Source organism: Chelonoidis abingdonii, chromosome 10 (genome assembly GCF_003597395.2).
Source record: "Chelonoidis abingdonii isolate Lonesome George chromosome 10, CheloAbing_2.0, whole genome shotgun sequence".
In the NCBI taxonomy this organism is placed as follows: Eukaryota; Metazoa; Chordata; order Testudines; family Testudinidae; genus Chelonoidis; species Chelonoidis abingdonii.
Window position 1 is genome coordinate 20,095,279 of NC_133778.1, and position 24,051 is coordinate 20,119,329.

Sequence of the window (24,051 nt, forward strand, 5' to 3'; positions counted from 1 at the left end):
GAAAGGGGCTGGCTCAGGCGATGGGGGTGGGAGAGCCCTGCTCAAACTTGACTGTTGCTCGCAGGGCTCCTGGCGGTGCGGGGCTGGCCTGGGGTTGAAGGGGGAAGCCTTAGCAGGAGTGTTGTAAGGAAGAAGTGAGAAGTAATTTTTCCATGTTACTCTGTGCTGATTAGGTCTCATTCGGAATATTATGTCTTGTTCTGGGTGCCACATTTCAGGAAAGATGTGGACAAATTAGAGAAAGTCCAAAGAAAAACAACAAAAATGCTTAAAGGTCTAGAAAACATGAGTTATGAGGAAAGATTCAAAAGACAGGGTTTGTTTAGTCTGGAGAAGAAGGACCATGATCACCGTTTTCAACTACATAAAAGGTTGTTACAAGGAGGCTGGTGAAAAATTGTTTGCATTAATGTCTGAAGATAGGCCAAGAAGCAACAGACTTAACTTGCAGCAAGGGAGTTTCTGGTTGAACATTACGAAAAACTTGTTAACTGTCAGGGTAGTTTAGCACAACAAATTGCCTTGGGAGATTGTGGAATCTCCATTGCTGGAGGATTTTCTTGGAGGGGCACAGTTACATTCCTCCAGAGCCCCCAAGCTGATGGGAAGCTCATGTAACTCCTACCACTGGTCATTTCTGCTGGTGACTGCGTTGTATTTTATCAGGGTTGTTTAAACCCCTGCCCCTTCCTGCACCCCAGAATGTCCTGGGGGTTAATAAGCTGCAGGATATACCTACAACTCAAATCAGTGTAGAAGCTGTCTCTAGATCAGAGTTGCTGAATTGTTTGGATTTCCAGTTGGTGAGACAATCCAGGTTTACATTTTTACTCTTGCTCGTAGACCTGTCTTGTGCTCTAGGCTTATGAGGTTCATAGAAAATGTACTCTGACATCTTTATTTTTTATTAAGACAGAGGAATTCATCGGTTTTTAGTAGTCCTCATATTTTGACCACTTGTATTAGATGCTTAGACCATGCTCTAATAGAAAAGAAAGTGCTGATATAGTTCTCTCTACCCCAAAACAGAATCAGCTAATGTTTCTGCACTCCCATCTGCTTTCCCCTTTGTAGTCTTCACTGGCTCCTTCTCTCACCTCTTTAGCCGAAACCAATCTCCTCTGCAACTGTCTGTGCTCTGAAGTATGACTGTTGGCTTCTTCCCATCTACCTCTATCCTGGTGGGCTCCAGGATCTTCATCCAGCAAGTCTGGTCTCAGTGTCTTCTGCCCTGTTGGAAAATGGCACCCCAGCACAAGAACTTAAGTAGGCTCAACTGGCCTTCAGCTCTCTGGTGTCTTAAGTGTTGGATCTGAACTGATTTGACATTGGTCTCCTCCGTCCCCACACCTGGGGTGGGTTTTCAGTTGTAGGGCCTTTCTGTCCATTCATGTACTGGCTGGAATCCATCCTGAAAGCAAAAGAAATCCTTAGGGAGGACAGAAAGGCCATTAGCACCTGGAGAAGTGCTGGTAGGGTATACTGAGTATTCTGGCTCAAGTTGAGCTCTGCACGTAAGGCCATTGTAAGATGGTTTTAAGATAAATGAGTTAGTTTTTTGTAGCTTGTGTAGACTGTAGGTGGTTAAGCAAATGTAACAGGGCCTTGAGAATAACCAAGTTAGAAAGTGGCATCTAGCAAGACAAGATCTGGAGAGGATGCTGAGCTTGGAATATGGCTAATAAGATAAAAAGGAAGTTTCTGGAAAAGGGGGCCTCTCAACTATAAAAAATTATTGCAAACTAGTTCTAATAGACAAAGAGAAGTTGTCTTGTGATGTGATAAACTTATGGTAACCTCCAACATACCAGTGTTATCTTAAAATATGGGCTTGTGTAAGGAAGTGAACCTAGCTTTAAGATCCATAAATTTAGGATCATTTGAAAGAAAGAGGCCTCACTGTCATATTTTGTTTCAGCCAAAGCCAAGAAAGAGGTCAACCACAAACTGGCCAAAACCTGTTTTTTATAAAGGTCAGTAAAACATAACTTGTTTGTTACACTGTATAAAAGAACCAGGCTTGCTAGGAGTATTTATCTGATTCTTTCTGATATGCTAGAGCAAACCAGGATAAGAGAGTTATCTCTGGGATTTATCCTTTTGTGAGTATTCTGATCAAATGCTTATGAATGTTTGTTACTGTTTGGGTGTAGTAACTCCTTACTTAAGCTTTTAGACATGTTCAGAGCAAGTGTATAAATACCATTGGGCCTTTGGATTTAATTAAGGAATTGATGGTTAAATTCATGTCTGGTGGTATCCTATATTACTAATATCTATAACAATAATTCCAACAGCCACATAATATTATATAGCACTGTTAATGCAGAAGAATCCTACAGTGCTATATAAACATTACCAATAGATTTACAAACTATATACAGGATTTTTTTCACCCAGCACTGAAGTGGCGCAACTGTTTAACATTGCACAGCAACATTACATAACACTTTAAGAAGTCCTTGAAGGAGATGAAACTGAAACTGCAGTTGACATCGGTGGGATTGTGTGTGTATATTGTGAATGCCATTGATCAGTGTTTCCCAAACTTGGGATGCCGCTTGTGTAGGGAAAGCCCCTGGCAGGCCGGGCCAGTGGTTTACCTGCCGCATCCGCAGATCCGGCCGATCGCGGCTCCCACTGGACGCAGTTCGCTGCTCCAGGCCAATGGGAGCTGCTGGAAGCGGCGCAGGTCGAGGGACGTACTGGTCCCCCCAAGGCCTAGGAGCTGGACCTGTTGCTGGCTGCTTCCATGGCACAGCGTGGTGTCAGAACAAGTAGGAACTAGCCTGCCTTAGCTGGGCAGAACCACCGATGGGACTTTTAACAGCGCGGTCGGTGGTGCTGACCAGAGCCGCCCCGGCCAGTGCCTTTCATTCTGTGATGACCCCAGTACTGGATCGCGACCCGCGCTTTGAAAATCACTGCCATAGGTGGCTCTAATTTGAGGAACTTTATATTTTACCCTGAAAAATACTTGTGCTATTCTGTTACAAGGGACCAGAACAGAACGTCCAAAAACTGAACAGTGTCCTGGTCAGTGGGAAAAAAAAATTACAGAACAAAGCCAGTGGACGGTAGTTTATTTATCAGAAGCTTTTCTTTTATTTTCTCTGGATAGCTAGGAGACTTGGTAATCTCTTTTCCTTTGGGTCTTGCTGTCTAATTAAGAGCCTCTGCATATAGTCTCATTAAAGACAATGGGACTACTCACATGTATATATGTAGGCAAGGCTTTTCTAAGATTCTCATCATCAATGCTGTAGCCCATAGCCACAGAAATAATATTCTGAGATAACTTTTGTCATCAGAAGGTATGTTACAGTTTGTGGTGTTTTGAACTGTGCAGAGAAAAGTAGTTCTTAAATCTTCTACCAACTGTTCCTATAATGCAGTAGTTATAAATGTTTGAGTAACTTCTTACTAAACATTCTACTTCTAAATATTCAAATCACTATCCAGAATGTTATGATTTATTAATATATCATTCTTAGTAACAGAATGCTGTCTTTATGTGTTTTTACTGCACTAGTCTTGTTAGGTTTTATTTGATAACATTTCCATGTCCTCCTGATTTTAACTCTTTGTTTGTTTATTTTTCATAACTTAATAGGTTACTGAACACAGATTCACTTTCCTCTCATACAGGAAGAACATGAAAATTAATTTACTCAGCAGTTGTGCACTCACGTGGTAGCTCAACCGCATTTCAAGCGGGACAGAAACTGCTTTGCTTTGGAAAGATTATGTACACAGCCTGTGCACTCTGTTATTTTATCCTGAAGTTTCAAGAAAGCTTTTTCTTTTCTTTTGGGTTTTGGGAAATGCATTTTATCACAGATCAAATACCACATTTGTTCTTTTTCCCAAGAAACAAAATTTAAATAGAAATATAATGTGTTAGTTAATTTAAAAATGCATCTGTACTAGACCACTGTATCCTGACCCTGCTCCTGGAATTCAGGAAGTTTGAATTATGACCCTGGTCTATGAGTTGAATGTATCGCTACAATGAGTTAATTAGAACACTGATTTCAAATATCATGATATAACTATATTTATACCAAGGGGATATAGTAATTATACTAGCATAGTTAAAGTATCTCAGTTTTTGTATGTACACAAAGACTGAAGGGTAATCAACCCCCTAAATCTTTCTCTAATTTAAATTAGTTTATGGAAGTACTGAGTTCTTAGATCAGGGATTGGCAACCTATGGCACACGTGGCAAAGATGGCAAGGAAAGCGATTTTTAATGGCATGCTACGGGGGCAGGGCCTTGGGGAAGGGATGGTGCTTGAACAGGGGCATATCCCCTCCAGCCCCCTGCCCTGACCCCCCCCTCACACACCTCCCAGTCCTCTGCCCTGACCCCCGCCCCCACACCCAGCCCTCTGTCCTGAGCCCGGCAGCCCTGCACACACCCCCGGCATGTGTACTAGAAAAGCTTTTTCTTTAATATGTATATATTAATATTGTTTATTTGTAAAATCATAATTAGGGCCCTAGCAAATTTATGGTCCATTTTGGTCAATTTCGTGGTCATGGGATTTTAAAAATTGCAAATTTAATGATTTCAGCTATTTAAATCTGAAATTTCATGGTGTTGTATTTGTAGGGGTCCTGACCCAGAAAGGAGTTTTGGGGTGGGGGGGTTGCAGTACTGCTACCCTTCTGCATTGCTCTGGCGGCGGCACTACATTCAGAGCTGGGCAGCTGGAGAGCGGCGGCTGCTGGCCAGGAATCCAGCTCTGAAGGCAGGGCTGCTGCCAGCAGCAGCAGCAGCACAGAAGTAAGGATGGCATGGTATGGTATTGCCACCCTTATTTCTGCACTGCTGCCTGCAGAGCTGGGTGCTCCGCCAACAGCGGCTGCTCTCTGGCCACCCAGCTCTGCAGGCAGCAGTGCAGAAGTAATGATGTTATGGTATGGTATTTCCATCCTTCTGCAGTGCTGCTGGTGGGGTGCTGCTTAGAGCTGGGCGCCTGGCCAACATCTGCCTTTCTCTAGTGGCCTAGCTCTGAAGGCAGTGCAGAAGAAAGAATGGCAATACCATGACCCCCTGTTCCCTTTTTGGTCAGGACACCCAATTTGAGATACGCTGGTATCCCCTGTGAAATCTGTAGGGGGAGACCAGATTTCATTGTCCGAGATGCGTTTTTCGTGGCCGTGAATTTGGTGGGACCCAAATCATAATGCTTTTTCAAAAATAAGGAAGTTTGCCAGGCGTGACTGGTTTAAAACATTCTTGTGTGTCACCTACTGGCTTCTTGAGAAAGTGCACCCTCACTCTGCATGATTGCATTTGACTTACTTTCATATATATTTTGAATAATTGAAAGGCTGAAAATTAAATAAGGGACAAGGGGCTCAAGCCTGCAGTCCTTTCTCAGACAAAACTCCCATTGACTTCAGATAGATTATTACCTGAGTAAGGAATGCAGGATTGGGTTCAAGGTACATAGGAACATGTAGGAATTAAAAAAGGGGAAAGAGAGGTTCCAAGTGATGCCTATGCCTGATAAATTCAGACTCTCACTACTCCATCTAAGGGGGGGTTGTGTAATCCAGAACTTGATATGAGTCAGCCTCCATTTGAATCCTTATTTCCTATTTCTTGAATAAGGAATACATGGTGGGGCCAATAGCCAGAAATCTGGTCAAATTCTGCATAAATAAGGGTCTGCTTCTGCAGTCATTCCATGCACAGAACTCCCATTGATTTCAATGGAAATTTTGTATGTGAAAAGACTTTAGCATTGGCTCCTCAAGATAAACAGTTTTCCTTTATATTTTAGTACCTTTAAAAAAAAAAAGATTACCCAAATGAGACGGTGACACATTATTTAAAGAAGAGAGGCAGGTGCTCAGCCTTTACAAAGATCAGGTCCCATAGACAAGTTGTTTGTGAAGCTGAGATAATTGATGTTTGTAAGGCACTTTGAGATTCACAGATGGAAGCTGCTACAGAAGAGCAAAATATTATGTTAATTTATATTTTTCAGAGAAAAAATGATAGTATTTGAGAGTTTTGATCCCAATCTGACCCAAATTTTTACCCAGATCTGTTCACTTTATTCTTATAGGTGATGCCACTGAAGGTAATATAAGTTCTCTAATTACTAAAGTGATCATGATTTGTCTCTTGATTGTGATTTTTTTAATCACTCTAGCTAGGTTTAATTTAGCACTGTGAATCCAGCAATATAGATTTATGAGGAAGAGCAAAAATAACTAATTAACTAGTATATGTAAAAAAACCCTCTAAAATTATCTATAACAGCTTCTAAAAAATAGTTAATGCCATGATTTTAAAATCCAGTGTCAAACAGTCATCTTGTCTAGAAAAAGATGTTTCATTCCACTGAGAGCATTCCACTGGTATAAAAAAGCAGTTTCTAGGCTTTCTGGCACTGAATATTACTCATCTTCTCTATCTATGTCAGGTTTTGTATGGGTGCCCACCACTACGTTAGTATCTAAGGACCATCCACTTTGCAGGTTGATATTGTGAGCTTTCTAGTGTGTCCCATACTAAAGATATGAGAGGAACTGTGTGATGGAGTAAAGGGGCCAACGCAGAGGCAGGCAGGGAAGTAGTTAAAAACCTTTCCCAAACAGTCATTAGCCTTTTAATTCTGTAAATAAGGATAGGTTACTTCCTCATTGAATGAATGGTGATTAATCTTGTTGGCATCAGGCAGCTGATTTTCCTACAAGATGGGGAGGGATAAAAATAAGAAAGAAAGATTATATATAGCACCTGGGAATGAACTGAAAGAGGTAGAAGTGAGCTTACAGAAGAGGTAAGGTGCTGGCTGTGATTGTGCCAGCAGGGATTGCTGTGGACATGGCTGAGAGAAACTGTTGGTGTGTATATCTGGTTCTTAAAATACAGGGTACTTTTTGTTGTATTTTAGTTTTAAATGAAGTACATGTTGAAGGTGCTTGAGCTCTAGCTGAGGTGTACATTGTGTAATTTGCCTTGATATATTATTATCGTTTGTTCTTGGAGGCTCAGCTAATATCAAGACCCCATTGTGCTAGGCATGGTACAAACACATAGTAAGAAATGCTTTTTGCTGTAAAGAATTTATTTGTAAACAAGACAGTGGGCAGAAAGATGTATTAATATTGCCATTTTAAGTGTGGGGACTTGCTCAAAGTCACACAGGAAGTGTATGGTAGAGCTGAAAATTGAACACACTAAATCCCAATCTAGTCCCATAGTCACAAAATAATCTGTTACAAATGTATTCATGGTGAAACTAAGTAATAGAACTTGGAAGATGATTTGGTATCTGCTATTTTCTGTTAGTGTTATCTGGGTAAGTTTAAAGTATCCATATAGTTCAATTTTTGTTTGTGGATTCTTGAGTCTCTTCTGTTCATTATGAGTTTTTACCTTTAGCTCTCATGATGTTGGATTGCTGCTTTTGGCTTTGCAGTCCAAGAAAGCTTTTCTAAAAAGGAAGAAAATGCATTTCTGTAGTTGAGTATGTGGGGTCCATGTTGAACTTGTGTTTCTTTCTGATGCTTTTTGTCTTTTAATGCCACAACTAAACAGTAATTCCTTCTCCACTGATTTCATTCCATGAATTGTCATATAAACAGTTCCTCAGAACTGTAGTAATGCATCCCCCAGTTAGTTGATGCAAGTCTGCCCCTTGATGCAGTGTTATTTCAAGAAGCCCTCACTTGATTATGAAACACAACAATGCAGATTTAAAGTCAGATTCTGTTGTTCACCTTGTCTGTTAATTTATACTTGTGCAAAGTGAGTATAAAAGACTACCACTCAGAGTTGGTAGGGTTTTGCATGAGGATAAAGGACTATAGAAGGGGCAGGATGAATCCAGTCCCTTGTTATCAGAGCTGATGTCCCTGGACAGTGTGATTTCCCTGTTCAATAGCTAGCTGTTTCAATCAAGTTAAAAGCCTGGCTAGGTAAGAGAGTTCAAGTTGGATTCTCAGCTTCCATTGGGACCAAATTCCAGTGATTATATCCATTTATCTGAAGAAGTACTTCCACTAGTCCTTTCCAGTCGGCTCTTATTACATGTGTTTTTACATGTGTTTTTACATGTAGTTAGTACTTAAAGCAAAATATATATTTACCAATATAGTCTTTTCCACAGTGAGCATGTTCAGAAGACAAAATGGAACCGGAGTACTACTTTTTTTTTTTTTTTTTTAATATCTGGCATAAAAGAATACTACTAAGTATTGCAGTCCAACCCACCAATACTGTAGGTCAATCTACATTAGAAGAATTTTCACCAATGTCACTACTGATGCATACCTCTACCATGGCTGCACTGCACTACTGCAAACCAGAGCTTGCATTGCAGTAGTTCAACATGTCTACATCCGAGATTTGCACTGGTGCAATGTAGACCGATCCTGTTATTTACATAGCATTATATCTTTTTTTTCTACACCTGTATACCAAACCTACTGTTACGTGAAAAAAGTTTTTAAAAGCCCATTTCCAAATATATATATTTGTTTAAAATTTTAGCGAGCATGATGAAAGAATATTCAATAAAATTAATGCTTTTTTTTAAATAGCAGAGTCATGTGATCTTCAATCCAGTAGTTGGGACAATTATATAACTAACTGCTTTGTAAGCCCTCATGATTCAGGTCATAAGCCAACCTCTAATTAGTGGTGGTCAGAATGAAACTTTTCTTGTGGATGCTTTATTCAGCAATTGCTTGCTTCTTGCACCTGTCCCTGAAGCAGCTGGTACTGGCTGCTGTGGGAGACAGAATACAAGACTAGATAGACCTCTGGTCATCTGTTATGGCAATTCTTATGTTAATTAATGAGAGCTAGAAAGGCAACCTATTTAGAGACAAACTGTCTTGTCTGTGCTGATCTTGGTGTTAGAGTTCTTCTGTTCCTGCTGTTTTTTAACTTGGTTAAATTAATCATGTCAGTGACATTTTCATAGAGTTCAATTGCCATGTAAAACAGATGAGTAACACCTTCTCATAGACTCATAGGTCAGAAGGGACCAATATGATCATCTAGTCTGACCTCCTGCACAAGGCAGGCCACAAAACCCTACCCATCCTTCTAGTGGGAAATAAGTGGCAAAAGTTGTTTTTTTTAAAAAAAATTATATATATACACACACAGTGCCACATTTATTATAAATCAAGTCCCTTTGAGAGAAACAGCCTTGAAATGATGTCCAGCAGGAAATTTGATGTAAGCTAGTGAACATATCAGAGCAGTTTGGGGCACTCCCTGGAACCCTGCAGATCTGTGGATATCTGCTTTATATCCGCTGACCATGTTTGTGGAGGAGAGGTGGATACAAACTTTTGATCTGTGCATGGCTCTTCTGCCCCCTGTGCCTTGATAAGATGTAGCTGTAGGGATTCGGGCCTTCATCCTGCACACACTGGTTGCAAGTTGTGCCTGTATGATGGGCTGGCTGCTCCCCTGAGTACAGCTAAGCCTAATTCCAAGCCCTGCAGGGGATGGTGTTACTTGCTGTAAGGTGCACAGGTCAGCAGGAGACCAACTTGTGTGCACACAGATGCGGGCATAGGTTGACCTAAGGTAGGGTGACTATGAACAGTCCCGAACTTTGAGACTTTCCTTATATAGAAGTCTATTACCCGCCCACCCCCCAATCCTGATTTTTCACACTTGCTGTCTGGTCACCCTAACCTAAGGCAACTTTGACCGAACTTTGTCCTGTAGGCCTACCAGTCCCGGGGCCGGTGATGGCCCTGTGGTGAATGGGGGTGCACATTTGGAGCCTGTGTTCCAGCTTGGAGCTGGCGCCGCAGAGGCTAGTGGGGAGATGTGTGCGGTACTGCTGGTCCGTGCAGCCCGGCTACGAGGCCCGGCCGCTGGTTTAGTTTCCCGACGCTGAACTTGGCTCAGGGCGGAGAAACCCGGCACGGCTGACAAGGCCCGAAACCGCTGGCCGGCCGGCTGGGGACAGAGCGCAGCAGCGCCCCGCCGCCTCCCGGAGCTGCTGCGGCCGCCTGCTCCCCGCAGGGCTCCCCCGGGAAGGGCTCCCCCGGGAAGGGCTGCCGGGCGGAGGCAGGCTGCCAGGCCCGGCGGGCGGGAAGTGAGCTCAGCGCACAGGAAATCCCGCCCGCCTGGCCTGTGTTGTGCTGCCGAGGGGCAGAGAAAGGAGCCTAGCGACCGAGCGGGGCAGGCGCCGGAGACCACGGGCAAAGCCATGTCTGACCAGGTAGGGGCCCGCCGCGGAGGGCGCGAGGCTCCGAGCCAGCCCGGCCGGCGGCCTCCCCGCCGCTTCTCAGCCCGCAATGGAGACTGGAGGGGGGAGGGGAGAGGCGCCGGGTAGGGGGGGGGCCCCTGCAGGCCCTTGAGCGGCGGGGGTTGGCCCCATCTAGTGCCCGGCGCAGGCCCCCCGCCCCCCGCGCCTTCTCAGCCCCGCTTTGCACCTCCCGGGAGAAGGGCCCGGACAGCGCCACCCCCCTCCCGTCCGCGATGCCCCCCCCCCCCTCCCGGCTCCCTCTCCAGCCGGGGCTGGGGGGTCCTCTCCCGTGACTGCTTGGCCCTGGCTCCCACCCTGCCTAGGCCCCAGGTCATACAACGGAAACCTTCCTTGTCCTGCTTTAAGGGGGGGTCATTCGCTGGTGCCCCCGGCTCTGGCCCTTCCCATAACCCCCCTGCTCGGGGCCGGAGGAGGGAGAAGCAGCTCCAGGGTTTGCAGCCTGGCTCGGATCTGACAGCAGTAGATGAGGGCTGATAGCTGCAGCCAGAGTGTAAGCTTCTTTCCTGTTTAGGCCTATCCTCATGCTGGGGTGGTGTTGTGGTTGTGTTTAGTGCCCCTGATTCAGATCAAATCCTGGCTACCTTATTTCGTTCCCAAGATTTGTTCAGGAAATATTAATGATGATCATTAAATTGTAGCGTGTGCAGTTTGTGTGTGTATGTATTCTGTCTTTAGATTACACTCCCAACTAGTATTGGCATGAAAAATGTGAATTTTTTCATAGAAGTTTTTTGAAACTTAACAAGTAGCCTCAATGTGTGGTATTTTTTTTTTAAAATTGGAAATGCTCTAAAATGCTTCTGTAGTATTGAGACACCAAACTCTGTTGATATATGAGAATCAGTAAGTAAAACTGGCTAGAAGGGAAAGTGAAAATTAGGCCATGACATATCCCCAGTATGGACTCCATAACAACTATTAATGTAGCTAATGTAGAAGAAATCCCTAGTGTGGACAGGAAAGGTCATTATTTACACTAGTGGACTTTAACCCTGAGTTCAAGCAGAAGTAGACTTAACTAGTACAAATAATAGCAGCAACAGGCAATGCCAAGGTTTTACACTAGTAAAGCTCTGCAGGTGTCTGGCAACTGATGGCTGTCATCAGAATAAGTCCCTCAACAAGTAGACAGGACTTAAATAAAATGCAGAAAGTAAACTAGCAGTATAAATGGAGGAGGAAGAGAGGAAACTTTGGACCAGATCCTGCAGATCTTTGCTGACATAATTGCCCTTATTGATATAAGTAGTGCTCTTTCTCATAAATTGAACTACTTGCCTGGGTAAAGACTATTCAAGTTAATAATAGTTTGCAGTATAAAGCCCTTTTTCTAAGAACTCCTTCCATTTGAATCTAATATGTTACTAATAATAGAAATAAGGAGAAGTTGTTCAATGAGGTGACAGTGTTCCATAAAAACTAATCAGATTCCAACTAAATCTGTTCAGAATGGCAGTCATGGGATAAGAGGGAATGTCTTCTCGTGGATCAGTAACTTCTTGTAAGACAGGAAACAAAGAGTAGGAATAGTCTGTTTTCAGAATGGAGAGAGGTAAATAGCGTGGTTGTCCAAGGATCTGTTCTGATACCAATGCTGTTCAATATATTCATAAATGACCTGGAAAAAGGGGTTAGCACTGCAATGACAAAGTTTGCAGATGACGTAAAATTACTCATGATAGTTCAATACAAAGCAGACTGTGTAGAGTTACAAAGGGATCTCATGAAACTGAGTGATTGGGCAAGAAAATGGCACACACAATTCAGTGTTGATAAATGCAAAGTAATGCACACTGGAAAATATAATTCCAACAATACCTATAAAATGATGGGGTCTAAATTAGCTGTTACCACTCAGGAAAAGAGATCTTGAAGTCATTGTGGATAGTTCTCTGAAAACATCTGTTGAATGAGTAGCATCAGTCAAAAAAAGCTAACAGAATGTTAGGAACCATTAGGAAAGCATAGATAATAAACAGTAAATGTCATAATCCCAGAATATAAATCCCTGGTACACCTACGATGTGAATACCGCGTGCAGTTCTGGTCACCCTATCTCAAAAAAGATACATTAGAATTGGAAAACATACCAAGAAAGGCAACAAAAATCATTGAGGATGTGGAACAGTTTCCATATCAGGAGAGAGTAAAGACTAGGACTGTTCCTCTTGGAAAAGAGATGCCTAACGGGGGAGTATGATAGAGGTCTATAAAATCAGGAATGGTGTGGAAAAAAGAATATAGAAGCATTATTTATCCCTTCCCATAAAAGAAGAACGAGGGGTCACCCCATGAAATTAATAGGCAGCAGGTTTAAAACAAACTGTTTCTTTGATATAAACAGTGAACATAAGAACAGCCATACTGGGTCAGACCAAAGATCCATCTAGCCCAGTATCCTGTCTTCTGACAATGGGCATTGCCAGGTGCCCTAAAGGGAATGAACAGAAAAGGTAATCATCAGTTGATCCATCCCCTGTTGCCCATTCCCAAAGTGGGATATAATCAGTTCTGTTTTCATTAGGATGAGGTAAAAGATCATCTTACTGATAATAAAGAAAAAGGAGGGGGATACAAAAAGCTTGTGGGTCCTAGGTAACAATCCCAGGCTATGGGGTACAGACAAAGTCGCAGGAGGAATAGGCGTCTAGATTGGTTTAATAAAGGGGGAAATTGTAGAAGCTAATAAAGCAGATTTAACTTCTAATTAAATATAGAAGAATGAATCAGCATAATATTGGCTTCATGTAGCATTTTTTTTAGCAAAAATATTGCAAACTGTTAGACGTATAGGCAGAATACATAAATTAGCACCACTTGTTTGCTAAATGTCAGCACTGGTGGTGTATGTACGAATATCTTATCATGATTCTAAAATCTTATTGCATATTATGTTCTTGAAAATTGAAGCTCAAGATCTATTAAAAAAATTAGGTAACTAATTTATTGTTATGAGCAAATTACAATGCGGCATTTGGAGTGTTTTGATTTGTGGTTCCGTTAGTTGCAATAATAAATACTTAACCCTTTCAACACCTTTCATCCAAGGACTTCACAGTGTTTTACAAGCACTAATTAATTAAACCTTATGACATAAGTGTGAGGTAGGTATTAGAGAACATTTTTTATGCTGCTTAGGAACTCTTTCTGTAAAACAGTGGCTGTAGGAACTTTTTCTGGCCCTAATGAAAAGTCAGAATCTGATTCAGAAGTGGTTTTATTTAACATTTTTCTTTTAACTGCTAAGTAAAAAAACCTTTCTTTTCCTAGTATGATAGTAAATACCAGCCTTTTAACTTCATGTTCAGTGGTAGGGACTTGCACGTAATCTGTTTGTGAAATGTTTAATTTACAAAGGTGTGATTGTAACTTGATGGCAACTAACTCTATGCATTTGTTGTTTAACTTCTTCTGGTGGCTTTCCCATCTACCCATTTTTTCTTTCCTTAAACCTGCAATAGGGGGATCTTTTGGTTTTGCCTATCCTTGTTTGGAGCCAGGTTACCGGGATTTTACTTTTTAAACTTCAGTTGTTGGCAATGGCATTCTTGACTCTAACCCATTTCAGTCTCTCCCCTTTCCCCCCTCCCCCCCCAAAAAAGAATTCCATCTCTGCTTTTGCTCCAGTTTGGTTTATAGTGGGGTTATCTGAGGCTTTAATCTTCATCTTTGTGACATACTGATATTTTGATCCCAGTAATTCCCTTTTTATCTTCCTACTATCCTCCTTTCTCATTGCATTTGGCGTGCACTGCCTCAGTTTCCTGGAGTGGAGGACAGGAATCAAGCTTCCTATGGATCATTGCTTTCCACTCAGTCAACCAAGGAGGGCTGTCATGGTAATGATGCTCTGCTTTAGATTCAAGAGCATGAACTCTGTGATACCCCACATGAGCTCAGAAACTCTAGTGAGGACAGCTAGATAGAGCAATGACAAGAGTTAATCTGAATCCTCTGCATGGTAGTGAAGCCTTCTCTTATTAGGACAGTAGGCTGGCTTGCAAATTGGTTCTCTTGCATAGTGAACAGAGAGAGTGACTACATACACTTAGAATTTAAATACCCCTTGTAGTGATGGATTTCGTATGTGTTAGCAAAGCAAGTGACTAATCAGCATGAAATTATGTTATACTTCAGTGGGTGTGCAGAGATTAGTCTCTCTTCTCTTTTGGAGAATTATTCTATCCAATGCACAAATGCTAAAAATGTTCTTTCTGCAAACCCTTTCTATACTCACAGGAGAGCAATTGGCCGTTAGATGAAAGAGGTCCATGATCTAGGTCTCCAGAAAATGTCTGTTTTTTGGTCCTCTTCTAGCCAAGAATGTGATCTAAACTATCCTCTCACTCCTACAAGTGGTCCCTTGGGTTGAGGCATGTTAATATGGCAGGACAGTGGAAGGGGAATGGCAGGGAGGGTGGAAGTTTTTATTGCCCAGAAGGAATTCTGGCATTGGGGAGTTATAACAGCTTTGATGATCTTGTCCATCTTGCTGGGCAACAGCGTGCCGAAGAAAAGTGATTGAAACGTGACCTGTAGTTTGGTGATATCCTCCTCTCTGAAGACTTTTTTTTAAAAAGATTTCTCTATCTGAAATCTGCTTGAATTTATGCAGTGACTAGAGGTGTAGCTGTAACCTTGTTCAGTGCCATAATACACCACATCCATCAAAATGTACAAAACTGGAAGTCTAACCCAAAATATGCAATGACAAGTAGGATGGGGCTAGATGTAACCAAATCTTTGACTTGTGTCTAATCTGACAGTAATTAATATGAAAGCTTTTCTGTTTAATGCTCAGTTATTGTATTATTCAGTGTATTTCACTCTTGTAGAAGACTTTATTGCTCAAGCGTTCATACATCAGACTTGCCTATAAAATGTATCCTGATTTAGTTAAGGTAGACATTACAATTCTTAACCATAACATATTTATACAATGGTTTTAAAATTATAAAAATTACTTTGATACTTAGTCCCACACAGTGTTTTATAAAATGGTTTATAACTAAGGCAACGTTTTAGTCACAGGTATTTTTAGTAAAAGTCACAGACCAGTCATGGGCAGTAAACAGAAATTCACAGCCTGTGACCTATCCATGAGTTTTACTAAAAATACCACTGAATAAAACTTGGGTGGGGGGGAGCTGCCTGGGGGCCCTGTGGGTGCTGGGGGAGGGCGGCCCAGCTGCTTGGGGGATACTGCCGCCCGGGACCCCTGCTGGTGCTGGGGGGAAGGTGGGGCTTGGTGGGGCCAGGAGGCTCCCTACCTGGCTCCATGCCTCCCCTGCAGGCAGCAGCAGAGTTTGGATGTGGGAGGGTGCAAGGGGTCAGGGCATGGGATGGGGTGAGGCATGCTCAGCATGGTGCTTTCCTGAGGTGCTTCCCAGAAGCTGTGGCAGCAGCAGAGTTTGGGTAGGGGAGGGGCACCAGATGGGATGACACTTACCTGGGGCTCTCCCCAGAAGCAGCAACATCCCCCTCGCTCAGCTGCTAGGCGGAGGCGTGGCCAGGCAGCTCAGCGGGCTGCCTCTGCCTGCACGCACTGTTCCCGCAGTTTCCACTGGCTGTGGTTTCCAGCCAATGAGAACTGCAAAGCCAGTGCTCTGGGTGGAGGCAGCCCACAGAGCTGCCTGGCCACGCCTCCGCCTAGCAGCTGAGCGAGGGGGATGTCGCTGCTTCTGGGAAGAGCCCCAGGTAAGTGCCATCCTGTCTGGTGCCCCTACCCCTTCCCACACCCAAACTCTGCTGCTGAGGTGGGAGGGTGCAGGGGCCCAAGAGACTGCCCCAGCAGCAGCCTGGCATAGGGGCTGCCTGAGCTGTCCCTGAGCCAGGCGACCGGCTGCTGCAGAAGTCGCGGAAAGTCACGGAATCCATGACCTCCGTGACAAACTAGCAGCCTTACTTATAACAACAAACCATGACACAAGCTATTAATTGGGGATGCTGTTTACACATGGGAGTGAGGGGTCTGCTCATGCTCTGAAAGTGGTAGTGACTTGTGATGCATCTTTACACACTGATGCTATTACACACAACAAAATCTGTTTACTTTTGTCGCTATTCTACCATATAGGACAGAGAAAGATCTAGTACGGCTTTCTCCATATTTTTGTTTTTGAGCTTATTTCAGTGGAGGTAAACTGGTGTAAAATTTCATTCTTTGTTTTTATATCTGTCTTCTAATTCACCCTTTCTCTCATTAGTTCTCTTTCGAAGATGCTGTTAGGCACTGGTATAGTGCTGAGTCACTAGTGTAGTGCTGATTCATTGTAATAAGGGAGAAGTTATTGTATTGTCCAATGAAAGTTAAGAAGTGGGATTTATCAATATTCCTGTGGAATGTTTTTCTTTCAGGAAGCAAAACCTTCAGCTGAGGACTTGGGAGATAAGAAAGAGGGAGAATACATTAAACTCAAAGTCATTGGGCAGGTGAGTTCTTCTACATAATCAGTTACTGGTGGATATTTCAAGGTTGTCCATATATATAGCTTGCAGATGGATCATTTCTCTTAATTACACACATGAACAGTTGAATTCTGGTACCCTAACAATTCTTTGATCTGGAGTTTTCCCCCCAAATTACCTTCCTACTTACCAGTTGCCAATGGTGGTTCTCAGTACAGCTCTAAGTGTCTCAAACATTAATTAAGTTTTCCTTTCAACTCTTTTGTGAGTGAATGGCTTAGTAGTATCCCTGTGTTACAGCTGAGGGATTGATGAATAGAGAGACTAAGTGACTTGCTTGAGGTCATACCGGAAGTCTGTAGCAGCTGGTTTTAGATAGCCTGAGTCCCTATCCAGCATTAAGCAAAAGACCATCTTTCCTCCTAGACAGGAATGGGGTGAAGTTGCCACTGGTTGTTTACTTAACAGTTTGTGGAGGGGAGCCCAATTCAGACTGTAGCCATCTTCTCCTCTTTGGAGATAAAAGCTATAATTTTCAGTAGTGCAGGGAATGAGAACTTCAAGGCCTTCCTTCATGAGCTGAAGTAAATCTGTGTAGAACCACAGAGTACTGCGGGAGCTACTGGTACACTTGAACTCTCTTAATATTAGGAATGTTAAGACTTTATTAGCCTGGCTATTTGGTGCTGGTTGGAATCTGGGGACCAAACTGAATCTAGGCATAAGATGGTGCAACTCTAATTAGCTTCAGTAGATATTATAATCACTTAGATAAGGACTGAATGTGGCCCAGTAACACAGAAGATATTTTAAACACTTGCTTTTCTAATCATTTTGTCACTTCTTGCAGTAATGTATCTTTTTGTAGGACAAGTCCTTTACAGCGTCACTTTAACTTACTATTTTATTGCTGAGACAGCATGTCTACAGTGATAGACACTCTCTAAATGAGTAGGGTTTTATTATGTATTTTGAAGTGCGAGCTTAACTTGCCTCTTCTGGAACGTGAGACCAGAGATGTGCTGTGTGTGATGATATTTTTATTAGGCAGAGAGGAGGATAAAGATGGAGAGACATACTATTAATTTTTTAAATTAAAAATGTCTTTAGCAAACCACAAACCATATCATGCCATCTATTTTTAAGCAGAACTCCCCGTGGAAGTGAATGGTGAGTTCTGATTAATGTGTTAGATGAATCTCTAGTAGATCAACTTATCAAGCATTATTGTAAGCACATTGATGGTCCAGCTGTCCGGTAAAGCTGGTATTGGATACACTTTATAATAATAAAGTGTAGAAATTAAAACCTGCTTCAAACAAAACAAATAGTTATTACAAAGAGAGGTAACTTCTTCCTGTTCTGTTCTTAGGACAGCAGTGAAATTCACTTCAAGGTGAAAATGACGACACATCTCAAGAAACTCAAAGAATCATACTGTCAAAGACAGGTTTGTGAAACAATGGCACTATCCTGTAGAAAAAGCACTTTAACCTCTTTTTCCTCCCTTCCCCAAGTAAAGGGATCTGCTTGGACAGGTGAAGTCATGTCAAATCTCTGTCCCACCAGAGGGATAGACCCAACAACCACAGAACAAGTACAGTGGACCTCCTAATTGAGTTTGACAGTCATTAGCATTTATGCTGGATAGCATGGTGTGGACCTTGTCCTATTTATAATGTGTTCAGATTATTGGTTGAAATTACAAATTGCTGTTAAAAGCAAATGCTCCCTTTTTTTAATTTTCTCATCTATGTACTTATGGGTACTGTAAAAGACGCTTTACCTCTTACAGCTCAAAGTGAAATGCACTTAGAATTGTGGAATACTTTCACTATTATATGGGAGCAGAATAGACTTACAACTGCCAATACTGTTAATATGGTAGTAAATTGACAATGTGTGACTACTAAATTCATTGCATTAACGCTTTGGTAGAAGGGGTAAACAGTGAGGTGGCAAAGTTGGGGATGATACAAAATTACTCAAGGTAGTTAAGTCCAAAGCAGACTGCAAAGAGTTACAGAGGGATCTCACAAAACTGGGTGACTGGCAGGAAAATGGCAAATGAAATTCAGTGTTGATAAATGCGAAGTAATGCACATTGAAAACATAGTTACAGTGTTATATACAAAATGATGGGGTCTAAATTAGCTTTTACCATTCAAGAAAAAGATCTTGAAGTCATCGTGGATAATTTTCTGAAAACATCCACGCAATGTGCAGTGGCAGTCAAAAAAAGCTAATGTTAGAAACCATTAGGAAAGAGACAGTAAGACAGTAAATATCATAATGCTGCTATATAAATCCATGCTACACCCACACCTTGAATCCTGCATGCATTTCTGGTCACCTCATCTCAAAAAAGATACATTAGAAATAGAAAAGGTACCAAGAAGGGCAACAAAAGTGACTGACTGTTCAGCTTGGAAAAGAGACAACTCAACGGGGATATGAGAGAGGTCTATAAAATCATGAATGGTGTGGAGAGAAAGTGAATAAGGAAGTGTTATACCCCTTCACATAACACAAGAAAAATGATAAAAGTTAATAGGCAGCAGGTTTAAAAGGAGGTACTTCTTCACATGATACACAGTCGATGGGTGGAACTTGTTGCTTGGGGGATGTTGTGAAGGTCACAAGGTTTAAAAACTGGGTTAAAAATGAATTGGATAAGTTCATGGAGGATAGGTCCAGCAGTGGCTGTTAGTGAATGGATGCAACCCCGTGATCTGGGTGTCCCTAAGCCTCTGACTTCAACATGCTGGGACTGGACAACTGCAGATGGATCTCTCAATAATTGCCCGGCTCTGTTCACTCCCTCTGTAGCATCTGGCATTGGCCACTGTCGGGAGAAAGGATACTGGGCAAGATGGAATATTGGTTTGCCCAATATGGCCGTTTTTTGTCTCAAAATACTAACTGCAGATGTAAGGGATCAAATTTATCTTCCACATCAAATTCTGTTAAAACTGCCAGTTAACATTTCTCCTGTTTGTCTGTTCTGTGTTGGAGCAGCAGCAGCCTTCTGTGTGGCGCTTTCTTCAGGAGTTTCTTCAGGTCCACACTACCAACTGTGACCATAAGCAACGATGACTAACATCTTTGTGTTAATAGAGACAAACTAAACTTGTTGACAAATAGCTTTGTAGTGAAGCTTTCTTTATTCTTTGGTCATATGATGTTTTCATTTTTCTGTGTCCTTGTCATTGTGTGATTTGCTGCTGCATACCAAAAGAAAGTATTAGTGTTTATTGCTTACGTCTCATTGAATGTATGCTGGATCTTTTTCAGATGAATGAGAGAACCCTGCCATGATGAGCTTAAAATCTTAGGGCCTTAGGATGCTGTGAACCTTTAAACACAAGTTTTGTGTGTGTGTGATACATACATCTGTAGGTTACTCTGTATATCTAAATAACAAGCTCATTCTATAGCAGTTTGAATGGATACCACTGTAGTATGTGTATACTATAGAATGAAGGGTTGTTGTTGTTTTTTTTTAAATATTAGTATTATTCACCTTAACTGATCCCATGTGTGCTGCAGTTAGCAGATGAATAACATTTATGTCAGCTACTTCCATTCTTCAACATGGGGTGCAAAAGCCTTTTGAATGGTTCGGGAAAGAATACAACACTGCCTTCTAACGTATGCCCCCAGTAATTTCCTTGCATCCATAGTTGGTTCTAATGTGGTACATAGGGAATGAATTTTACTAATCTAAGAGTGTGTTTGGGAAGTCAGAGAAGATCTTTGATAAAGGACATTGTCACTTTGTTGAAGATTGGATCTTGGCAAAGCTGTTCAGTTGGTGCAGGAGTAAAGTTGAACAGTTTAATTAAAAACAGGATCTTCAACAAAGCAACGAGTGTTGAGGAGCCTGTTCTTTTTGAACCCAGTCAGCTGGGTTAGGAGTTCTGCCACTCAACTGGTGGAACAATTCATGGAGATTCTGGTCTGTGAAGAAAATTCAGTAGGTTCAAGAGTAGCACTCTTGAACCAGTGGAATAGTTTCACAAAGAATATAGCACCTTTGACAAATCAACGGCTTCTGACAAATATCAGAGTCTTTGTGCATGGAGCTGTTGTACTGGAGATCTCTTCTTTGGATTTTAGTGTTTGTCATTACTGAATGCTTTTGACCAATGGCTAGCTGATGAAAAGCCAAACGGTCCGTTGAAAAGGAGAATATAGTTCTGACCAGCCCTACTTTAGGGGAACAGTACATTGCCTATTGTCACACTTATGTCCCAAAGTGGTCATAATGGAAGAGGAGCAGGTTTTTCTAGTACAAGCAGCATTTAGGTTGTGTAGTAGATGTAGATCTTTGGCAAAGCAGTGGCTATGAAATACATCTTCGTGAAGCATGGCTGGATAGGTCTTCTGTGAAAGCCCTCAGTAAAACTCCTGAGCCAGCTGGACTCTTACACAAAAATCTTGTTCTTAATTAAGTCAGACATTGCTGTGTCAGAGATCCGTTTTAATCTGAAAAAACCTGGGAAATTAATACACAAAACCGTGTTGTGTTTCAGTTAAAGCTGGCCCCCACACATACCTAACCCAAATCCACAAAACAAGGAAAAGAAAAGTTAAGGTGTCTAACTGTTCATACCCTCTTTCTCCTCTCAGACACATACCTAACCACTAGCACAACCACCATATACCACAGACAAAGCATCACCATTGTCTCATCCCCATTACAAATGCTAGCCTTCTAGCATCCTTTGTCCCAGACATGAGTGATTCCCGTGCCCCTCCAACTTGTGCAGAAAGGGTAGTGGGGGAAGGAGTCTGGTCAGTGTGTGGTGATGCTGGGTGTGGAAGTGTTGGGAAAGGGGGTGCCAGAATACATATCATTGACAGAAACGCTACCTAATTTCTGAGAACAAAAATCTTATTACTGTTGATTTGCAAGTCAGAAAGAACCCAGCTTGACTTTCAGATATTAGGTAGAGTTTGCAGGGTGGAGAGGAGTCAAAAAAAACAAACTCTTCATGTAAACTGGACAGACTTCATGTGGTGGTGGTTGACGACAAATACACAACTACAGTCTGCTTTCAGAATAAAATTGTACTTTAAGGTTAACATTCACTTAACTATTTTAGTGCACTAGGTGTGTAATAAAATACTCACAACTTAGATGCCTACACATCAGGGGCTAGTACCTAATCTTCAGTTTTCAAATTCTTTGCTTATATTGAAAATGTAATATTATTTGTGTATCAATTTTTTAAAAGCTTACATGTGCTTACTAAACATTTCTGTGGCTTGTTTTTAGGGAGTTCCAATGAATTCACTCAGGTTCCTCTTCGAGGGTCAGAGAATTACTGATAATCATACCCCCAAAGAGGTGAGTTTCTTTTCTTAGTAGAAGGCAAGCGGCAGCTTAAACAATGCACCTTGGGACAACTAAAAAAATAGTCAGACTGTGCTTCGCATGTTAGGGATTTCACTGTTCAGTCAAAACCTCCATTATCTGCTTGAAAATGTTTTTTTAATACAAGTATATGTACTCATCTTTACCAGAGAGAGGTGGGAAAACGCAAGTAGCTTGTTTTCTGTTTACCATCCATATCATGATTATACTTAACTGTTGCATAAATTTCTTCCTGCTATTGCAGAAGTTATAAAGACTGACCTTTTGGACTCAGGATGTGAATTATGCAGTGTTGATGTAATCATCTTTTGGTCTTAAACTTTCAGCTGTCTAGAATAACCTACATAAGGAGAGAACTGAAAACTTTAGATATCAGTTGTTGTTTCTGAGGTGAAAGTCCTTGGTTATAACAAAGTAAGCTACATGATCTATAATTTGCATAGTCATTTTGCCGTTGGTACACAATTGCATGACAATCATGCAACAGCTGCACAAGAATAAAGTTAGAGAAGGTTTTTTTTTTTTGTTTGTTTTTTTAAATAGCCAATGATTTTTTGAGATCTGGAAATGGATTTGGACTCCCCACAGAATATTGCCAGTGCTGGACTAGATGTGCTGCAAAAATGAAACAAGTGACTTTGGGGGTGGGGGGGGAAGCAGACTAAATAAAGTTGTTAGTGTTGGCTAATAAGGCAGTGACAGAGGATTATTTTTCCACCACTTTGTCCTTTTGAGGAAATATGGCTGGGGAAAGGAAGAAAACCTTTTAACTCCCTTGCTTGTCCAGGAGCTGCTGTGCATTCAAAACATCTGATTTATAACGATTTTGTGTGTTTTGTTTTGTTTTTTCCCTATTCTCACAGCTGGGGATGGAGGAGGAAGATGTGATTGAAGTTTATCAGGAACAGACAGGGGGTCACTCGACAGTTTAGATCCTTCCGTTTGTTTTTTCTTTCCCCTTAATCCTTTTTTATTTTTAAATAATAATTCTTTTGTAATGTGGCGTTCAACACTGAACTGAAACTGGCACCCCATCTCTGGGAACTTTATTTTCAAACATCTGGTATCTTGAATTCTCGTGCTCATTATACACTATAATTTCTGTTTTCATTGTGCTGAACTCTTGTGATCCAGCTGCAGCCCTTCTCCTTTTCCCCCTCCCCTTTAAAATTACATGTACACACATGCATTTGTATGTTCACTAGGATCGTGCATTTCAGGCACGAAGGTTGTAAGATCTGCCAGGTGGGCAAGTGTTCCTAATGACTTCCAAATCAGCCCTGAAGTTTTGATGTGTGACTGTTTCACTCCTGGACTATAACTTTCAGTGGGAGATGAAGTTTTTCAGAGAACTAAACAATGGAGAAATTGTGTGTCCATAATTGAGAGCTGTTTTCCTTAAATTGTGCTGGGGGCCCAGGAAAGAAGATTTGTGTCCAGCTGGAAATGAAAAAGATAGAACTGGTGTCATCTGTACTTTCCTCCAGAGATGGCTACGCAGAAGACATAAAATTGAAAACCGTGTTGATTCTTAAATTTTGGCAGAGGAGCCCAGAAAAGTTATTTCATATAGCAATTAATACACAGATATTCATGCAAGAATGTACACAGCAGACACCTGTAGTATTCTGACATTCTCGTCTGTACCTTTTGGCCTGGGACATGGGTTTTGAATGGACGTTGTCTGTACCAGCTTCATTAAAATAAACAAGAAAAACAATTTTATAAACATTAACAATTTGTATTTTCTTTTCAAATATTTGAAGATGAAAGAGCAAGAGATGTGCTTATTTAGTAAATATTGATCAGAGCCAGCAAATATTATACTCTTAAAATATACGCTGTAAACTAGAATTTTGTTGTTCCCTGCTTATTCCAAGTATTGAATACTCATTGATTTTTATTTTTGAACAGTAATGTGCATTCTTTTCTCTTAAAGCTATTAACTGTTTCCAGTACCTGTTGGATGGTGAAGATATGTACTTGGAGCTTCAG

The 24,051-nt window shown here is 41.6% G+C and overlaps 1 protein-coding gene across 2 annotated transcripts; it reads left to right on the forward strand.

The window, feature by feature from the left end:
* Positions 1 to 270: 270 nt before the first annotated feature.
* SUMO1 (small ubiquitin like modifier 1) lies at positions 271 to 23,794 on the forward strand. 2 transcript variants are annotated; one of them, XM_032799449.2, is made up of 6 exons: positions 271 to 371; positions 1,919 to 1,973; positions 16,626 to 16,700; positions 18,049 to 18,126; positions 21,958 to 22,029; positions 22,920 to 23,794. In XM_032799449.2, the coding sequence occupies exons 1-6, from the start codon at positions 286 to 288 to the stop codon at positions 22,986 to 22,988; spliced, it is 435 nt and encodes a 144-aa protein (XP_032655340.1). In that variant the 5' UTR covers positions 271 to 285; the 3' UTR covers positions 22,989 to 23,794. The 2 variants fall into 2 exon arrangements, with proteins under 2 accessions (XP_032655340.1, XP_032655341.1); XM_032799450.2 differs by lacking the exons at positions 271 to 371; positions 1,919 to 1,973 and adding an exon at positions 10,111 to 10,220.
* Positions 23,795 to 24,051: the final 257 nt, after the last annotated feature.